The 20,404-nt window shown below is 39.2% G+C and overlaps 1 protein-coding gene across 11 annotated transcripts in view; it reads right to left on the minus strand.

Moving 5' to 3' along the window:
• ST3GAL6 (ST3 beta-galactoside alpha-2,3-sialyltransferase 6) overlaps positions 1–20,404 on the minus strand; it is a 103,771-nt gene that overhangs the window by 8,724 nt on the left and 74,643 nt on the right. For 10 of the 11 annotated variants that reach the window (XM_073231776.1, XM_073231775.1, XM_073231777.1 and 7 more), the window contains one exon: positions 80–175. In XM_073231776.1, coding sequence (XP_073087877.1) covers positions 80–175 — 96 coding nt within the window. Of the gene's footprint in view, positions 1–79; positions 176–2,243; positions 2,540–20,404 lie in introns of those variants that run through there. The other variant, XM_037008340.2, reaches the window with a different exon arrangement.

Consider the following 20,404-nt stretch of genomic DNA (forward strand, 5'->3'; position numbering starts at 1 on the left):
TTAAAACACAGCTGTGGTAAAGCAGAAAACCATATTCTTTTGAAACAACTCTAGGTTAGAAAATAGGAAATATATTTACCTTATTATTACATCATAGGAGTCAATTTTTTCTCCTAATGTCTTATTCTTCAAGACGCCTCCATTACCAATCACCACACACTTTTTACACGGCACACTGTTGGGCAAAGAGACAAGTGAGAGATTGAGCCATCCTTTATAAAACTGGGTGACTCCAAGGATTTGTTCATACTTGCAGGAATGTAATTCCAAATTTCACTTGTTGTTCTATTAAAAAAAGAACCATTTGAGACTTATAGGTCTAAGAATACATGAGAAATAACATTCCATAGGATATACATCATCAGCAGCTATTAACTCTTATTAGCCCACATACATTCCCTCACTGGATTCTCATAACCACCCACTGAGATAAGTAAGCCTAATATTCCCATTTTACAGTGGAGAAAGAGGTTCAGAAAACTGCTGGGTAACATTTCAAAGTTTTACTTCAAAGAGACAGAACTAGGATTTGGATCCAGACCTTTGGACTACAAAAACACCCCTCAACATAGGATTCTACATGTTAATATTAATAAAAATGTGCTACACATGTACATTTTTCACCAGCATTACCCATTTTCCTAGTACTGGGTCACTACTGCATCTTGTACGTATGAAGACAGGTGGTTTGGAATCTGGTGGCGGAAGTGCAGCCTCCTTGTACCTGCCCATGATACCACTTTAATTCCCCAACCATGTACTGATCCTTGGAGTTTAACCAATACAAACTAAAAGTTCACTCTGTGTTCCTGGCAGAGAGCTTTAAAGTAGCTGATGAAGTGGGACTTCCTGTTGCTGGCTGGGATCAGCCGAGAACAAGGGACTGCGTACTGTCAGCTCTCAGGAAACACGGCCTGGCTCATCCTCCAGGCTCTCACCACCACCCAGCTATGCCTGGAGAAATGACAAAATAGATCACGTCCTAGGGAACAACACTACAGGGGGGAAGTCTATTACAACTGTCCTCCAGGGCTCTCAGGACATGGAAGCACAAAGAAAAAAAAAATGTAGTCCCTAAGAACCATGAAATCAGCAGGCCAGATGAACTCTAGACCATAAGGCTCTAAGTAAATTAATAGCAAAATTGCACAAATACCATAGAATATCAACATAGAGAATGCAACAATCAGAAATCACTAATAAGAGTCAAGCATTGGCCTTGTCAGGTTAAGAGGAGACAATGTAAACATTTCTATAGCATGAGTTCACCCTTTTTACTTAGAATTCGTTTAGCTCATTTTTATTTGGTAAGTTTTTAACACTAAACTTTTAAAAAACATTTTTACACATTTTAATTGGGGACTCTTAGCTCCTAAATAGTAAACAGTCCTATCTAAATCAGTGTATGCTTTGTTATAAAAACAAGACCCAGAATTTCACAGGTGACAGGGACCAGGGGCTGGGGGACAGTTTCTAACAGATGCTCCTTGAAGACATGCCCCAAGACCTTTTATTAAGGACATGCTGCTGCGTGTTCTAGAGATGTTTTTTAAATCTGTTTGTCTTTTAACTATGAAAGTGACATATCTCTAGATGCTTTTTATGCAACTTTGACATTAATCCCAATCCCAAGAAGGCAACCTTATCAAAGGGGCTCTGCTCTGCAGCCAGGTGGCATGAAGAAGATGGGAATGCTGATAAACGTTCAAAACCCTTTCCTTCTTGGGCACATTGCCACCTCCTCACCTCATGAAAGCTCTACAGTGGGGGGCAACTCCCTCACACACAGCTTGCTTGACCTTTCCTTCCAGAACCTGGGGTTGAGGTTAATGTAAATGAGAGGCTGAGCCCCTGAATCTGACTCCATCTCCCCACCAAAATTCTAAGCAAGGCTGGGCAGTGGGGAGGGAATGGCTAGGAATGGACACGATCCAAATAACACCTCCATCCCTGTGAGGTAACCTTCATGGGGAAGAAAGACGAATATCTGTAATCACTGTGCTAAGACTAACTCTCTCTTCAATGAAGGCTGGAGACCTCTTCCTTGTCAAAGGAAATACCATCTTGCCTTAAGCCCAGGTGCCCTAGGGGCTACATTAAGCATCCTGGCCAGAGGTCCCCAGCCTGACACCAGGCTGCCCAACTTCAACACCACTAAACATGCCAGGGACCGGGCCAGGAGCGCAGTTCCACCACCATCCCACAGAGTTCCTATCCTGAGATGTCAGCAAAGGACTCCTTACCTACAAGCCTAATCTTTGAAACTGGCTCCAGGAAGACGTAGCACAGCTCAGTCCCAAACACGTCCACTCCATGATCACTGCTCAGCAATGAGCCGACAGGTGGAACTTCCGTGTTCCCATAAGCTTCCTCTCAGTACTATCTGAGTCAGGCTGGATTACAGTTGGCCATCAAGCCCTAGATCATGTGTGGCCAAAAGAATATCATAATAAGAAAACCTACCTTATGAGAACTCTGGGAAGATGGTCACTGTGATAACCTCATTATAATCCCACATACACATCAAGGGACCAACTACATCTAATATAACTAACTCTGAAACAACCTGAACACTTCAGAACACACTTTCTACAGCTAACAAAAAAGAGGAGACCACACTGAGAAGGGTAAAGGGGAAGAGCTGTGATCAGTCAGGATCCAAATCCTTCCCTATTCCAACCTATAAGCAGGAGGAAGTGAGGAATGGAAGGGGGAGGGGATAAACTCCCCCAAACCTGGCACACCTGCCCCTGGTAATCTGCTACAGGAAGACAAGTCCCCACAACATTTAGCTTTGAAAATCAGCTGCACTTAATGCCAGGAATAGCTGAAGAGCTGTGGGAGACTGTTTCCACTCTTGGAGGACCCATGTGTTTTGCTGATTAAGTCTGAGGCCAAACACAGAAGTAACAGTTTGAAAGATTTATTAATGAGCTTCGGGAAGTATGCAGGAGAAGCAGGGGTCTGAGGGCGCTTTCTCCAGGGGAGAAAAGGTCTGGCAGGCACGACTTTTCCAGCCTTCCCTCAGAATATCTGGCCAGATGCTCGGAGTGAGCCAATTCTAAAACTCCCCATCTATCCAGCTTGCTTCACCCCAGCATTCCCCTGCAGACATGCCCCACCCAACATGCCCAGCTCAGCAGTAGTCAAGTCACCACGTAGGGAGCCAGGCCGAGGGCTTACCCCACCCACCAGCACACTGGCAAGGGAGTTTCTGAGTCGTTCAGCTGCATTAGAAGTAAGTACTGTAAACAAAGCAAACCAGCTCAATCTGCCAGTGGTGGTAGTCAGGCTGAGGGCCAGCTCGACCCTCCCACCCACAGCTGTCATGGCTCAGCCACAACACGAGGTGCACATAGCTGACACGGGGGACACCCCTGGAGCACCTGGTTCTGAACAGAAGGCTTTGCATTTTGGGGCACCACAGGACAACTACATAAAGTCACTGCTTTCAAGACCAGGAGATATAGCAGACCTACATAATACATAGGAACAAAAACAGAGAACCAAACAAAATGAAGAGGCAGAGGAGTATGTTCCAAACAAAAGAACAAGAGAAAACACCAGAAAAATTGTTAAGTGAAAGGAGGTAAGAAATCTACCTGATAAAGAATTCAATGTAATCGTTATAAAGATGTTCCCTGGATTGAAAATAGATGAAATCTTCAACCAACAGATAGAAAAAAAACAAAACAACAACAGTCAGAGTTGAAGAATGTAACAACTGATACAAAAAATACAATACAGGGAATGAAAAAGAGATTAGAGGATTCAGAAGAATGGATCAGTGATGTAGAAGACAAGGTAGTGGACAGCACCAAGTTGAGCAACAGAAAAAGAATTTTAAGAAAAGGAGAAGATGCTAGATCTCTATGACAACTTCAAACAAAACAACATTCACATAATAGGAGTCCCAGAAAGAGAAGAAAGAGAAAGGGGCAGAAAACATATTTGAAGAAATAACAGCTGAAAACTTCCCTAACTGGGCAAAGGAAACAGACATCTGGGTTCTGGGAGCACAGAGAGGTCCTAACAAGATGAACCCAAGGATATCCACACCAATACAACAATTAAAACATCAAAAATTAAAGATAAGGAGAGACTCTTAAAAGCAGCAAGAAAAAGGTTACCTACAAGAGAAACACCATGAGGCAATCAGCAGATTTTTCAGCAGAAACTTCACAAGTAAGAAGGCAGTAACATGATATATTCAAACATGCTGAAAGGGAAAAATCTACAACCAAGATACTCTACCCAACAAGGTTCTCATTCAGAATTGAAAGAGAGATAAAGAGCTCTCCAGATTATTGCTAAAATAACTCATCACCAAACCAGCCTTACAAGGTATATTAAAGTGACTTATTTAAATGGAAAAAAATTTACATGAGTGAAAGCAAACATACAGTAAAAGTAACAGACAAATCACAAATCATGAAATTCAAAAGACATATGTAGCAAACTCAATTATATATATAAAAATTAGTCAAGGGATACAAAAATGTAAATTCTGACATCATATACATAAAACATGGTGAGGGAATAAAAAAGTAATGCTTATTTTTTGTGTTTGAACTTAGGCAACCATCAACCTAATATACACTGCTATATATAGGATGGTATATATGAACCTCAGGCTAGCCACAAACTGAAAACTATAGCAGATATACAAAAAAAAGAAAGGAATCCAAATATAAAACTAAGGAAGGTCATCAAATTATAAGGGAAGACAGCAAGAGAAGAAGAAAGAAACAGAAAAGATTTGCAAAAACAATCAAAAACACAATTAACAAAATGGCAGTAAGTACATACTTATCAATAATTAATGTAAATAGACTAATTGCTCCTATCAAAAGACATAGGATGACTGAATGGCTTAAAAAATCTATATGCTGCCAGCAGAGACTTGCTTCAAACCTTAAGACACATACTGACTGAATGTGAAAGGATAGAAAAAGATATTCCACTCAAATGGAAGAAAAGAAAGTGAAAATAGCAATACTTATATCATACAAAATAGACTTTGAAAACAGGAAAGTAAGAGGAGACAAAGGGCATTAGATAATGATAAAGGGATAAGTCTAACAAGAATTATAGGAGATAGATAAAGATGGTGGCATGAGAGGTGAGACAGAAACCTCCTCCTAACACCATAGATAATATGAAATATAATTAATACAACTAATCCTGAAAGAGCAACAGGAAAGAAGGCTGCACGAGACTGCATACACCTGGAGAAAAGAACAGACCCCATGGAACAGGGTAACATACCAAAGCTGTGACTGGTGGGACCCAAGCCCTTCCCTCACCCCAGCTCACTGATGGGAGGAAGATAAATGGAGTGGGGAGGGAGTGGAGGCCTGGGACTGCTGAACACCTAGCCCTGGAGATCTGCTCTGGAGCATGAACTCACATTGCATGGTGCTCTGGTGATCAGTGGGGTTGGAAAGCTAAGACAAGTGGAATACCTAAAGAAAGTCAGATTCCAGCTGCTTGTGGGAAACAGGGATCCATATCCAGCTGATCAGGGCAGGCAGTCTGAGAGACTTTCTAAAAGAAAGAGGGCTGCTAAATGGGCCAGGATAGCACAGAGTTTAACTGCTCAGGAGAAAGGACAGGTAGACAAAATAATCCAGGTGCACTCTGCCCAGCAGATTGGGAACTTTCACGATCTTCAGGTGCTCCATTCCCCTGGCTGGCTACACAGCTCCAAGGCCCCCACTGTGATATGCAGCCTGCTGCACCTTCCTCCCAGCCAGCCCACACCTGGCTTGCAAATCAGCAAACGTGCCCTGGCATCAGGCCAGCCAAGAGAAGCCCCACCTACAGGAGCTAAACACAAAGCACAGAGGCTTACATCTGTGTGTTCAGCCCACTGGTTCTGGCAGTGGAGACAGGCATAGCAGCCAGGAAGCAGGAAACAACTCTTTACTCACCCCAGACACCAGCATCACTCCCCTGAGACCCCTAACATCACTCCAGGGGCTGAGCAGCTCCAGAGAGTAGAGCTTCTGGGCACTAGAGGGCACCACATATAAATATGAAACATCAAAGGTACCTGGTCCAAAGCAAAATCTCAACAACACGGGAAAAAGATCGAGTGAGACTGAAATAATCAATCTTCCTGAGATTTCAAAATGAAAATCATAAACATGCTCCTGGAGGTACAGAAAAACATTCAAGAACTCAGGAACCAATTTAGGATGGAGATACAATTGTTGAGGAACACACTGGAGGGTTTTAAAGGCAAATTAGGTAGGATGGAAGAGACGATAAATGAAATAGAGAAGAGGAATACAAAGAAGCTGAAGCACAGAGAGAAAAAAGGATCTCTAGGAATGAAAGAATACTGAGAGAACTGTGTGACCAATCCAAATGGAACAATATTTGTATTATAGGGGTACCAGAAGAAGAGGAGAGAGAAAAAGGGATAGAAAGTCTCTATGGGGAAGTAATTGCTAAAAAATTCCCCAGTCTGGGGAAGGAGATAGTCTCTCAGGCCATGAAGGTGCACAGATTTCCCAACACAAGGGACCCAAGGAAGACAACACCAAGACATATAATAATTAAATTGGTAAAGATCAAGGATAAGGAAAGACTATTAAAAGCAGCCAGAGAGAGAAAAAAATCACATACAAAGGAAAACCCATCAGGCTATCAGCAGACTTCTCAGCAGAAACCTTACAGGCCAGAAGGGAGTGGCATGATGTATTTAATGCAATGAAGCAGAAGGGCCTGGAACCAAGAATACTCTATCTGGCAAGATTATCATTAAATATGAAGGAGGGATTAAACAATTTCCAGATAAGCAAAAGCTGAGAGAATTTACCTCTCACAAACCATCTCAACTGTGTATTTTGGAGGGACTGCTATAGATGGAAGTGTTCCTAAGGTTTAATAGCTGTCACCAGAGGTAATAAAACCACAGTAAAGAAAGGAGAACAGTTAATCAACAAGCAAATGGAAAATTAAATCAACTATCCCCAAAGTCAATCAAGGGATAGACAAAGAGTACAGAATATAATACCTAATATATAAAGAATGGAGGAGGAAGGAAAAGGAGGAGAAAAAAAGAACTTTAAATTGTGTTTGTAATAGCATATAAAGTGAGTTAAGTTAGACTCTTAGATAGTAAGGAAGTTAACTTGAACCTTTGCTAACCATAAATATAAAGACTGCAATGGCAATAAGTACATACCTATCAATAATCACCCTAAATGTAAATGGACTGAATGCACCAATCAAAAGACACAGAGTCATGGAATGGATAAAAAAACAAGACCCATCTATATGCTGACTACAAGAGACTCACTTTAAACCCAAAGATATACACAGACTAAAAGTGAAGGGATGGAAAAGGATATTTCATGCAACTAATAGGGAGAAAAAAACAGGTGCTGCAGTACTTGTATCAGATAAAATAGACTTTAAAAGAAAGTCACAAGAGACAAAGAAGGACATTACATAATGATAAAGGGGTCAATCCAACAAGAGGATATAACCATTATAAATATCTATGAACCCAACACAGAGGCACCTACATATGTGAAACCAATACTAACAGAATTAGAAGGAAAAATAGAATGCAATTCATTCATTCTAGGAGATTTCAACACACCACTCACTCCAAAGAACAGATCAACCAGACAGGACACAGAGGCACTGAACAACACATTAGAACAGATGGACCTAAGAGACATCTACAGAAATACCTAAAAGCAGCAGAATACACATTCTTCCCAAGTGCACTTGGAACATTTTCAAGAATAGATCATATACTTGGCCACAAAAAGAACATCAGTAAATTTTAAAAGACTAAAATTGTACGAACCAGTTTCTCAGACCACAAAGGTACGAAACTAAAGAAAACAAAACAGACCACAAACACATGGAGGCTTAACAATATGCTCCTAAATAACCAATGGATCAATGACCAAATAAAAACAGAGATCAGCAATATATGGAGACAAATAACAACCATAAATGAACACTGCAAAGCCTGTGGGACACAGCAAAGGCCGTGCTAAAAGGGATGTATATTGCAATACAGGCCTACCTCAGGAAAGAAGAACAATCCCATATGAACTGTCTAAATTCACAATTAACAAAACTAGAAAACGAACAACAAATGAGGCCCAAAGTCAGTAGAAGGAGGCACATAATAAAGATTAGAGCATAAATAAATAAAATCAAGAAGAATAAAACAACAGAAAGAATCAATGAAAGCAGAAGCAGGTTCTTCAAGAAAATAAACAAAATAGCAAGATAAACAGCAAGCCAGACTTATCAAGAAAAAAAGACAGTCTATACACATAATCAGAATCAGAAATGAGAAAGGAAAAATCACTATGGACACCACAAAAATACAAAGAATTATTAGAGAATACTATGAAAAATTATATGCTAAAAAACTGGATAACCTAGAAGAAATGGATAACTTTCTAGAAAAATGCAACCTTCCAAGGTTGACCAGAAAGAAACAGAAAATCTGAACAGATGAATTACTAGCAACGAAACTGAATTGGTAATCAAAAAACTACCTAAGAAAAAACCTCTGGACCAGATGACTTCACCACTGAATTTTATCAAACATTTAGTGAAGACCTAATACCCATCCTCTAAAGTTTTCCAAAAAGTAAAAGAGGAGGGAATATTTCCAAACCCATTCTACGAGGCCAGCATCATCCTAAAACCAAAATAAGGCAAAGAAACCACATAAAAAGAAAATTACAGACCAATATCCCTGATGAGCATAGATGTAAAAATACTCAACAAAATATTAGCAAACTGAATTCAAAAATACATAAAAAAGATCATCCATCATGATCAAGTAGGATTTATTCCAGGGATGCAAGGATGGTACAATATTAGAAAATCCATCAACATCATCCACCACATTAAGAAAAAGAAAGACAAAAACCACATGATCATCTCCATAGATGCTGAAAAAGCATTTGACAAAATTCCACAACTGCTCATGATAAAAACTCTCAACAAAATTGGTACAGAGGGCAAGTACCTCAACATAATAAAGGCCATATATGACAAGCTCACAGCCAACATCATACTTAACAGCGAGAAGCTGAAAGCCTTTCTTTTAAGATTGGGAACAAGACAAGGATGCCCACTCTCCCCACTTTTATTCAACACAGTTCTGGAGGTCCTCACCATGGCAATTAGACAAAACAAGAAATAAAAGGAATCCAGATTGGTAAAGAAGAAGTTAAACTGTCACTGCTTGCAGATGACATGATACTGTATGTAAAAACCCAAAAGAATCCACTCCAATACTACTAGATCAAATATCTGAATTCAGCAAAGTTGCAGGATACAAAATTAATACACAGAAATCTGTGGCATTCCTATACACTAATGATGAACTAGCAGAAAGAAATCAGGAAAACAATTCCATTCACATTTGCATCAGAAAGAATAAAATACCTAGGAATAAACCTAACCAAGGAAGTGAAAGACCTATACTCTGAAAACTACAAGACACTCATGAGAGAAATTAAAGAAGAAACCAATAAATGGAAATGCATCCAATTCTCAAGGATAGGAAGAATTAATTTTGTCAAAATGGTGATCCTGTCTAAAGTAATCTATAGATTCAATGAAATTCCTATCAAAACACCAACAGCATTCTTCAACAAACTAGAGCAAATAGTTCCAAAATTCATACGGAACCACAAAAGACTCCAAATAGCCAAAGCAATCCTGAGAAGGAAGAATAAAGCTAGGGGGATTACACTCCCCAACTTCAAGCTCTACTGCAAAGCCACAGTAATCAAGACAATTTGGTACTGGCACAAGAACAGACCCATAGACCAATGGAACAGACTAGAGAGCCCAGACAAAAACCCACACATATATGGTCAATTAATATATGATAAAGGAGCCATGGACATACAATGGGGAAATGACAGCCTCTTTAAAACTGGCATTGGTAAAACTGGACAGCTACATGCAAGAGAATAAAAGTGGATTATTGTCTATACCCATACACAAAAGTAAACTCAAAATGGATCAAAGACCTGAATGTAAGTCATGAAACCATAAAACTCTTAAAAGACAACATAGGCAAAAATCTCTAGAATATAAACATGAGCACCTTCTTCCTGAACTCATCTCCTCGAGAAAGGGGAGAAAAAGCAAAAATGAACACACTGGACTATATCAAACTAAAAAGCTTTTGTACAGCAAAGGACACCATCAACAGAACAAAAAGATATACTACAATATGGGAGAATTAATTTGTAAACAACATATCCAAAAAGGGGTTAACATCCAAAATATATAAAGAACTCACATGCCTCAACACCCAAAAAGCAAATAACCCAATTAAAAAATGGGTGGAGGATATGAACAGACACTTCTTCAAAGAAGAAATTCAGATGGCCAACAGGCACATGCTAAGATGCTCCACATCCTTAATTATCAGGGAGATGCAAATTAAAACCACAATGAGATATCACCCCACACCAGTTAGGATGGCCAGTATCAAAAAGAGGATGTGGAGAAAGGGGAACCCTCGTACACTGCTGGCAGGAATGTAAGCTAGTTCAACCATTGTGGAAAGCAATATGGAGGTTCCTCAAAAAACTAAAAATAGAAATATCATTTGACCCAGGAATTCCACTCCTAGGAATTTTCCCAAAGAATATAATTTCTCAGATTCAAAAAGACATATGCACCCCTATGTTTATTACAGTACTATTTACAATAGCCAAAATATGGAAGCAAACTAAGTGTCCATCAGTAGATGAATGGATAAAGAATAAATGGTACATACACACAATGGAATACTATTTAGCCATAATCAAAAAACAAATCCTACCATTTGCAACAACATGGATGGAGCTGGAGGATATTATGCTCAGTGAAATAAGCCAGGCAGAGAAAGACAAGTACCAAATGATTTGTCCTCATTTGTGGAGTACAACAATGAGGCAAAACTGTAGGAACAAAATAGTAACAGAGTCACAGACTCCAAGAAGGGACTAGCAGTTACCAAAATGAAGGGGTTGGGGAGGGCAAGTGGGGAAAGAGGGAGAAGAGCATTGAGGAGTATTATGATTGGCATACATGGTGTGGGGGATCATGGGGAAGACAGTGTCATACAGAGAAGGTAAATAGTCACTCTGTTGTATCTTACTATACTGATGGACAGTGACTGTAATGGGATATGAGGGGGACATGATAATATGGATGACTGCAGTAACCACATTGTTTTTTTCATGTGAAATCTTCATAAGAGTGTATATCAATAATACCTTAATTAAAAAAAGGTTCCCAAAAACCCAAAAAAAAAAAGAGTCATATATAATAATTGTAATTATCTATACACTCAACATAGGAGAACCAAAATACATAAAGCAAATGTTAACAGACATAAAGGAGAAATTCATAGTAATACAATAGTAGTAGAGGACTTAAACATCCTATAAATCGATGGATAGATCCTCCAGACAAAATCAATAAGGAAACAGTGGCATTGAATGACATATTAGGCATAATGACATATTAGATGGACTTAAAAGATATATTCAGAACATTCCACCCCAAATCAGCAGAACATTCTTCTCAAGTGCACATGGAATGTCCTCTAGGATAGATCACATGGTAGATCACAAAACAAGTCTCCATAAATTCAAGAAGACTGAAATCCTATCAAAAATCTTTTCTGACTCTAGTAGTATAAAACTAGAAATCAATTACAAGAAAACAAACACATGGAGACTAAACAACATGCTACTAAATAATCAATGAATCAATAAATCAAAGATGAAATAAAAAATACACAGAGACAATTGAAAACAAATACAATAGTTCAAAATGTGTGGATTGTTGTTACCTTGATCTTGGCAATGGTTACATGAGTGTATACACATCAACATTCATTAAGCTATACACTAAGAATTGTGCATTTCATTGTATTTCAGTAAAAACTGTAGGATGCAATAAAAGCTGTTCTAAGAGGAAAGTTTATAGTGATACAGGCCCACTACAAGAAAGAAAAACAATCTTAAATAAACAATCTAACCTTACAACTAAAGGAACTAGAAAAAAGAGAACAAAGTCCAAAGTTAGCACAAGTAGAGACACAGCAAAGAACAGAACAAAAATATATGAAATAGAGACTAAGAAAACAATAGAAAAAAAATCAATGAAACTAAGAGCTAGTTCTTTGAAAATATAAATTCAATTGATGAACCTTTAGCCAGACTAATCAAGAATAAAAGAGAGAGGACTCAAATAAACAAAATCAGAAATAAAGTAAAATTACAGCCAACATTGCAGAAATTCAAAGGATTATAAGAGAATTGTGTGAAAAATTTACATGCAAAAAATTTGGACAACCAAGAATAGATAAATTCCTAGAAACAATCTTCCAAAACTGAACCAGGAAGAAATAGAAAATCTGAGCAAAGGAATAACCAGTAACAAAATTGTCCCTGTAAACAAAATTCCAAATCCAGATGGCTTCACTGGTGAATGCAATCAAACACTTAAAGAAGAGCTAATACCTATCCTTCTTAAACTATTCCAAAGGCTAAAGAGGAAGGAATGCTTCCAAACCCATTCTACAAGGCCAGTGTTACTCTAATACCAAAGCTAGGCAAAGATACTACACAAAAAAAGAAAATTACAGACCACTATCTCTGATGAAAATTGGTGCAAAAGTCCTCAACAAAGTATTAGCAAACTGAATTTATACACTTAAAGGACCATTTACTATGATCAGGAGAAATGTATTCCAGGAATGCAAGGACAGTTCAATATCCCAAAATCAATTAATGTGATACAAGACATTAACAAAAGGAAGGATAAAAACCATATGATCATCTCAATAGATGCTAAAAAGGCATTTGCAAAAATTCAACACCTACCCATCAAAAAAACTCTCAACACAGTGGGTATAGTGGGAACATATCTCAAAATAATAGAGGCCATATGAAAAAAAAGCACAGCTAACATCATACTCAATGGCAAAATTCTGAAAGCTTTTCCACTAAGATCAGTTACAAGAAAAGGATGCCTATTCTCACACCACTTTTATTCAACATAGTACTGGAAGTCCTAGCCACAGCAATCAGACAAGAAGAAGAAATAAAAGGCACCCATATTGATAAGAAAGAAGTAAATCTGTCACTATTTGTAGATGACATGATACTATGTATAGAAAGCCCTAAAGACTTCACCAAAACACTATTAGAACTAATAAATTCAGTAAAGTTGCAGGATACAAAAATCAATATACAGAAATCTGTTGCATTCCCATATACAAATAATGAACTAGCAGAAAAGAGTCAAGAAAACAATCTCATTTACAATTGCATGAAAAAGAAATAAAATACCTAGGAACATGTCTAACTAAGGAGATGAATGATCTCTACTCTGAAACCTTTAAGACAATGATAAAATAAATTCAAAGAGACACAAATAAATGGAAATATATTCCGTGCTCATAGACAGGAAGAATTAATATTGTTATAATGCAAATACCCAAAGCAATCTACAAATTCAATGCCATCCTTATCAAAATACCAATGGCATTTTTCACAGAACTAGAGCAAATAATCCTAAAATTTGCATGGAACTACAAAAGATCCCAAATAGCCAAAGCAACCTTGAGAAAGAACATAGCGAAAGGATTTATGCTCCCTGGTTTCAAACTATACCAAAAAGCTACAGTGATCAAAACAGTAAAGTATGGCACAAAAATAGATACATAGATCAATGGAACAGAATAGTGAGCTCAGAAATAAACCCACACTTGTCCATTAAAATGAGGCAAGAATATACAACATGGAATATTTTAATAGGATAAGACTCTTCGATAAATGTTGGGAAAACTGCACAGCTTCATGCAAAAGAATGAAACTCTGTCACTATCATATACCGTACACAAAAATAAAATGTAAATGGATTAATGACCTAAATGTAAGACCTGACAGCATAAACCCCTAATGAAAACATGCAAGAAAACTTTTTTGGATATTAGCCATAGCAATTTTTTTTTGGATATGTCACCCCAAGGTTAGGGAAACAAAAGCAAAATAAACAAGTGGGACTACATCAAACTAAAAAGTTTCTGAACAGCAAAGGACACCATCAACAAAATGAAAAGGGAACCTACTATATGGAAGAAGATATTTGCAAATTACATATCTGATAAGGGGTAATACCCAAAACATAAAGAATTCATATGACTCAACACCAAGAAAACCAAATAATCAGATTTAAAAATGGGCATGGGCAGAGAAGGACCTGAATAGACATTTTTCCAAAGAATAAATACAGATGGCTAACAAGCATATGAAAAGATGCTCCACATCACTAATCATCAGGGAAATGCAAATCAAAACCACAGTGACATATCACCTCACACCAAGTTGAATGACCACTGTCCAAAAGACAAGAAATAACAAGTGTTGGTGAGGATGTGGAGAAAAGGGAATCTTCCTACACTATTGGTGAGAATGTCAACAGGTGCAGCCACTGTGGAAAATAATATGGAGGTTTCTCAAAAAACTACAAATAGAAATACCATATAAAATTCTCACTTGTGGCAATTTACCAGAAGAAAACAAAATCAGTGATTCAAAAAGATATATGCACTCCTATGTTTATTGCAGCATTTTTTACAATAGCCAAGATTTGGAAGCAACCTAAGTCCATCCATAGATGAATGCACAAAGAAGATATGATACACATATACAATGGAATATTGCCTAAAAAAAGAAATCTTGCCATTTGGGACAATATTGATGGACTGAGGGGGTATTATGCTAAATGAAATAAGCCTGGCAGAGAAACACAAATTCTCTATTATTTCATATATATCTGGAATCTAAAAACAAAACAAATAAGCAAATAAATGAACAAACAGAAATAGATATAGGGACACAGACAAGAGACTGGCAGTTGTTATGGCAGAAAGGATGGGTGGAATAGGTAAAGGGGATAAAGAGGTACAAACTTCCAGTTATAAAATAAATTAGTTATGAGCATAAGGAATATCAATAATATTGTAACATCTTTTTATGGTGAGAGATGGTAACTACACTTATTGTGGTAAGCATTTAGTATGTATACAATTGTTGAATTGCTACATTGTACACCTGAAACCAATGTAATATTGTATATCAACATACTTTAGTTTTAAAAAAAGAGAGAAACTACTATCTGTCATATTAATAGTCTTAGCAAACAAGGAATAGTTCAGATAGTTCAGACTCAAGCAAACATAGTTCAGACTGAAGCTCCTGAACCTCCTTCCTCAGACCCTACCAACTCTCCTAGTCAAGAAAAAAGCGCAGGCAATTTGAGGGCTGGAGGCAGATCTCTTTTACGGAAGCCCTGAGATTAGCTAGAGAGGGTCATTCCTTGATGCGGCCTGCTCCTGCTTCTAGTGCTTGCAGGTTGAAGGACTTGGGAAAAATGGGAAGAAATCTTACAGATGCTGCCTCACTCAAGAAAACTCCAGTTCTAAAGATGCTTTATAGTTCAATGATCACCTTTTTTCTTTTAAGGAGTTTTACTTTCTCTTTTCTTCTCTGCCAGTTTTGTAGAGAGTAGGCAGAATGAGGGAAGATCCTTTCCCACAGGAAAAGTTTACCAATATCTTTGAAAGTTAATCTTGTCAAAGAAATTTCACTTTTCCTACTGGTAAGGGATATTGCAAAGACCCACACATTTTTCTGAGGCTCACACAGGACACTTGAAATTCTCTTTGGGCTATCACTACTCTTTGGCAATAACATCTTATCTACAGCTAGTATTCACAATGGCCCCATGACTTGGAGAAATATGTAAGGTGACAAACGGTCTGATCCACACAGAGTTCATTGCTTCCCTTCTATTCTTAGCAGGTACCCACATATTACCAAAGGAGTGATTCACCCTCTCTGCTTCTATTCACTTGGTCTGGGCTCCTGGTATCCTCTGCTTCCTTAGGTGTGAACAATAATTCCCAGTGTCCTTTGGTGACTGCATAACTTTATAATTAATTAACACAACTTCCATGCACAAATAGCTGCAGGGAATTTTGAGTCCCTAGAGAACAAGAATAGCACCATTTATATTTCTGTATCCTCAATCTAAAACTTCCTGACTCACAAGCTCTGTGTCTTAGAAACCAGTTTGGTTGTTGTATTGAGTATGGTGCTCATTTTCCTACTTCATGTCTGGAAAATCAGGTATCTGTTCTTCCTTCCCTCACCCTGGAAACAGGTAGGAAGTCCCCCAGACTGCTCACCCAGAAAACAAAACCATTCCAGAGTGCCTGAACCTGTTAATGGAAAATCTGGAAAGCAGCTGAAACAGTAATGGTGAGAGAGTACATTTCCCCCAGGTAAAAGGCATGTTTCTCAACAAGTCAGGCAAATCTAGAAGAGTTACTTGATGCAGAGGGCAATGTCAACACCATCAAATGGAAAAAGCAAACAAATTGCTCATTTCAAATGATCCGTGATCTGTCCTCTGAATGCTTTCTGACATCCACTTTCCCCTTCAGCGGCACCATATACATTAAAATATGTAACTCCATATTTAGTGTAACAATCTATGGCAGATCCCACTGGTCATAACCCCCGTACCCACTACCCCTTGTGCCTTGATAGCAGAGCCCTGCTTTCATAAGCATAGCAATGGCGAGCACGTTCCTCTGCCAATGTTGGTCTAGAGGTGGCCATATGATCCAAAACTGGACAATAGATATTAGAGAAACCTACTAGGTACTTTAGGTAAGATTCTATCCCCAGCAAGAGAACAGCTTGAGCCGAACACTTTCTTTTATCCACCCCTTCCTTTTTTGCATAGAGGTCCACATGTGAGGATATCAAGGTAAAGCAGCTGCAGTCATCTTGCAACTAACAGGGTAAGGCAGAGCCACAGAAAAGCTGCACTGACATCACTGAGTCACTAATTCAATCTCACTACCAGAGCTCCTCTAAACAGGTCAGATTATACATAGTCCAACTACAGGGTGTGCCATTCCTGTAACTACACGTGTGAATTGGCACACCCTAGAGTTGTACAAGCCATAGTCTGTGCAACCACCCACCTCCAAGTTGGAGCCACAAACCTGTAGACTGGAAACCACATATCTATGCAATATGGGAGATAATAAATGTCTTTGCTTAAGTCACTCTTAGGGAGATTGTTACTTGCAGACCAAAGATCCTAAAACACTATGCAACAGACTGTGGGTAAAGGCCTGACTACGAGTTCTGGTTCCCCCCCTCAGCACCTCTGGGACCTTGACCTAACCACTGGGACCTTGTGTGCCCTTGTCTTGCCAATGGGTTTCAGCCCCGGGCAAGTTCGCTATGGATTCAGTGTGACCAAAGAAAATGACAGCAAACGTTCTGTGGGGTGAAAGGGTTTATTACCGAGCTTGCTCTCCCAGTGGTAGGTCGAGCACTAGCGTCTCTGCCTCTGTGCAGAGCACTGGGCCGAGCTCTCTATGTAGCGCAATAATAGCTTACTGCCTAAAGGTGTGGAAGCAGTAGCCTAGCAACAAGCCAGTTACATCATCAGGTGGTTTAAGTTCAGTGAGGATCCTGGCCACAGGAACCCCAACTTCGTCACACCCTTCTGTCAGGTAAGGGAATCACTGAGGTCTTGGATGTTGTTATTCTGGGTTGCAGAGGACCACTTCCTCTAGCATGTGTAGCAGGGGCTCTGTATCTCTACCCAACATCTGGCAACAGTAGTTGCTACAAAACAGGCAGTGGTTGCTCCTGCCTCTTCACCGCATATGACTCACTCTGTTGGTGGAGAATCATAATTTCCCCTCATCCTCAAGGTCCCCTCCTGGCTGACATGCTGCCATTTATTTGCAGGGTAAAGAAACCCTGCAGAACAGCTGGATGTCCAGAGTCATCATGCAAACATTGATATCCCCTAGAGAGCTCCAGCTTTCTCACAAACACTCTGCTAACATGTAAATCTTTTTCTTCTTTTAGGTTGTCCCAGGCCATTCTGCCACCCAGGCTGGCTGCCAGTCTAACCTGGCTCTGCTGATGCTGCAATAACAGATTCTGCCTGGGCAGCATTCACAAATCCCCATCCATTTAGCAGGCAACTGACTTAACAGAGATGCTTCCAGCAGGTACATACTTATGTATAGTTATTCTGTAAGAACCTAGGCAGGACTCAAGCATTCTTCATAGGATCTGGCATGCTTTCTGAACACGATGGTGGTGATGGAGGTGGGGAGCTGGTTCATGCATTTTAAGTAGGAACTGAGAGTCTGTGCTTCAGGGTTTCTGGAGCTCTGCCTGTGGGAGGATGAGCTCCCAGTGAGGGGAAAGCAGCAATCTTTGGGACCAGGGTAAAGGCTGGTGATAAGGAGCTACATGGGTGGCCAAGAAGGGTCAGGGCCTCTTAACATGGGCACCTTTTAAGTTTTGCTTTTCAGTGATGCAATCTCCTGAAAGTAACCTCAGGTGTCAGGGAAGTGAGTAAAACATGGCCACCTGGTGTGAGATGTGCTTTGGAGAAGAGAGGAACCCTGGTACTGAGGAATCCACAGCAGCGGCATATACAAAAGGTGACAAGAGAATTACAGTTGTGTCACTCTAAACCATTTGTTCAAGGCATGGCATCATGGGGCCCTCTAAGCAAAATGCTGTAGAGGTTAGAAAGGGATCTAGAGGTCACCTCAACCACCCACTTTTTTTATAAAAGCTTTTTATTTTTTAATTGAAATATAATTCGCATGCCGTTAATCCACTCTATTAAATAAAATAAAATTCAGTACGTTCTATCATATTCACAGATATGTGTAACAATCACCATTCTCTAATTCAGAACATGTCGTCACCCACCAAGAAACCCTGTAGCCCATAGCAGATGCTCACTACTCCCCCACCCTTCCAAAGGCTCTGGCAACCACAAATTTACTTTCTACATAGATTTGTCTATTCCGGCCATCTCATATAAATTGCGTTGTACAGTATGTATGATTTTTATGACTGGCTTCTTTCACTGAGCATACTTTCAAGGTTCATCCATGTTACAGCATGTATCAGTGCTCCCTCATCACTGGAAAATACTCAACTGTATGGATACACATTTAATTCATCCATTCAGTAGTTGTTGGATATTTGGGTTGTTTCCACTTTGGGGCTATTATGAATAATGCTGCTATGAGCATTGATGTGTAAGTTTTGTGTGAGTCATATGTTTTCAATTTTAAGCTTTCTATTTTGAAGTAATTCTAGCCACACAGGAAGCAACATGGGACTTCTCAGTACTGTTTTTGCAATGTTTCCCCCAACGGTTACACCAACTTCACTATTAATTATTAAAATTGAACTGGTATGATGTACATGCATATATAGTTGCAGCCCCTCTTTTACATGAAACTGAAGTTCAGACACTTATCCCCCTCCTCATCCAACCCCCACCAAAAAAAGACCTGTTTTTCAAGCTATCCTTTTCTAGAAGGCTTATTATCAACTCTCGGCTGCCGAAGTTCTGGTGTCAGAGCTAGTCAGAGTACTTCCATTCAAGGAGGAACACGAAAAGAAACCACAAAAGGGATTGCTCTAATGATTTAGAAAATGGTTTGTCTTTCTGGAACTAGGTGGGTAAACACAATACTGGGAATGTCGTAAACGTCTCTATGTTTTCACTTTAGCATGGTCAATTTATGTTACATGAATTTCACCACACATACAAAAGAAGATTTGTCAACAGTTTTTTTTGAGACCTTTTTCTTCTCCCATACTTAGGATTGGCTGGCTCAGAGGCAGAATCAGACAGAAGGACAATCACAGATTTACTGTGCATAATCTTCAGGGTGTGAAATAAGGAAAGGAAAATGTGTTTTTCTGTAGGATCTATTCAGAGAAGAGTCTGCCAAGATCATGTACATTTAAGAGAAAAAAAACCCTCTTTAACATATAAATATGTGTTTTCAATGAGCTTACACATGGAGAGGTTTCAGTTTGACTCTGTAAAAGTATTAAAGATCACCTGGTTAAAAAGTGGTTTGAGGTTTGGGATAAAGGCATAAGGTATATTAAATAATGGTCGGGGGAAGGGTTATAGCCCTGGAAATCCTAAAGAATATGTCCAAAAGAACTCACAATTCCAGAATTCTCTTCTCCTTACCATTTCAGATGATACTCAGTTGAAGACGTTCAATTGTGAAATTTTCCTGTCTTCTCTCTGCTTGTTAACGTGTGAGGGGAAGAACGGGAGAACCAAGGCCATCTGGAGATCTCCTAAGTCTGACTTCCATATAAACTGCATGGGCCTCAGTTCTCTGCTCTTTGATAAGAGGGAATTGGACTAAATGGAGGTGATCTCCGTCCTTCCTGACTCTGACCACCTCTGTGACTTCACCATGTTGCTTTTGGGGCTGGCCCCCAGTGCACACCCCACAGCAAGG

This window comes from Manis javanica, chromosome 3 (genome assembly GCF_040802235.1).
Source record: "Manis javanica isolate MJ-LG chromosome 3, MJ_LKY, whole genome shotgun sequence".
NCBI classification, from domain to species: Eukaryota; Metazoa; Chordata; class Mammalia; order Pholidota; family Manidae; genus Manis; species Manis javanica.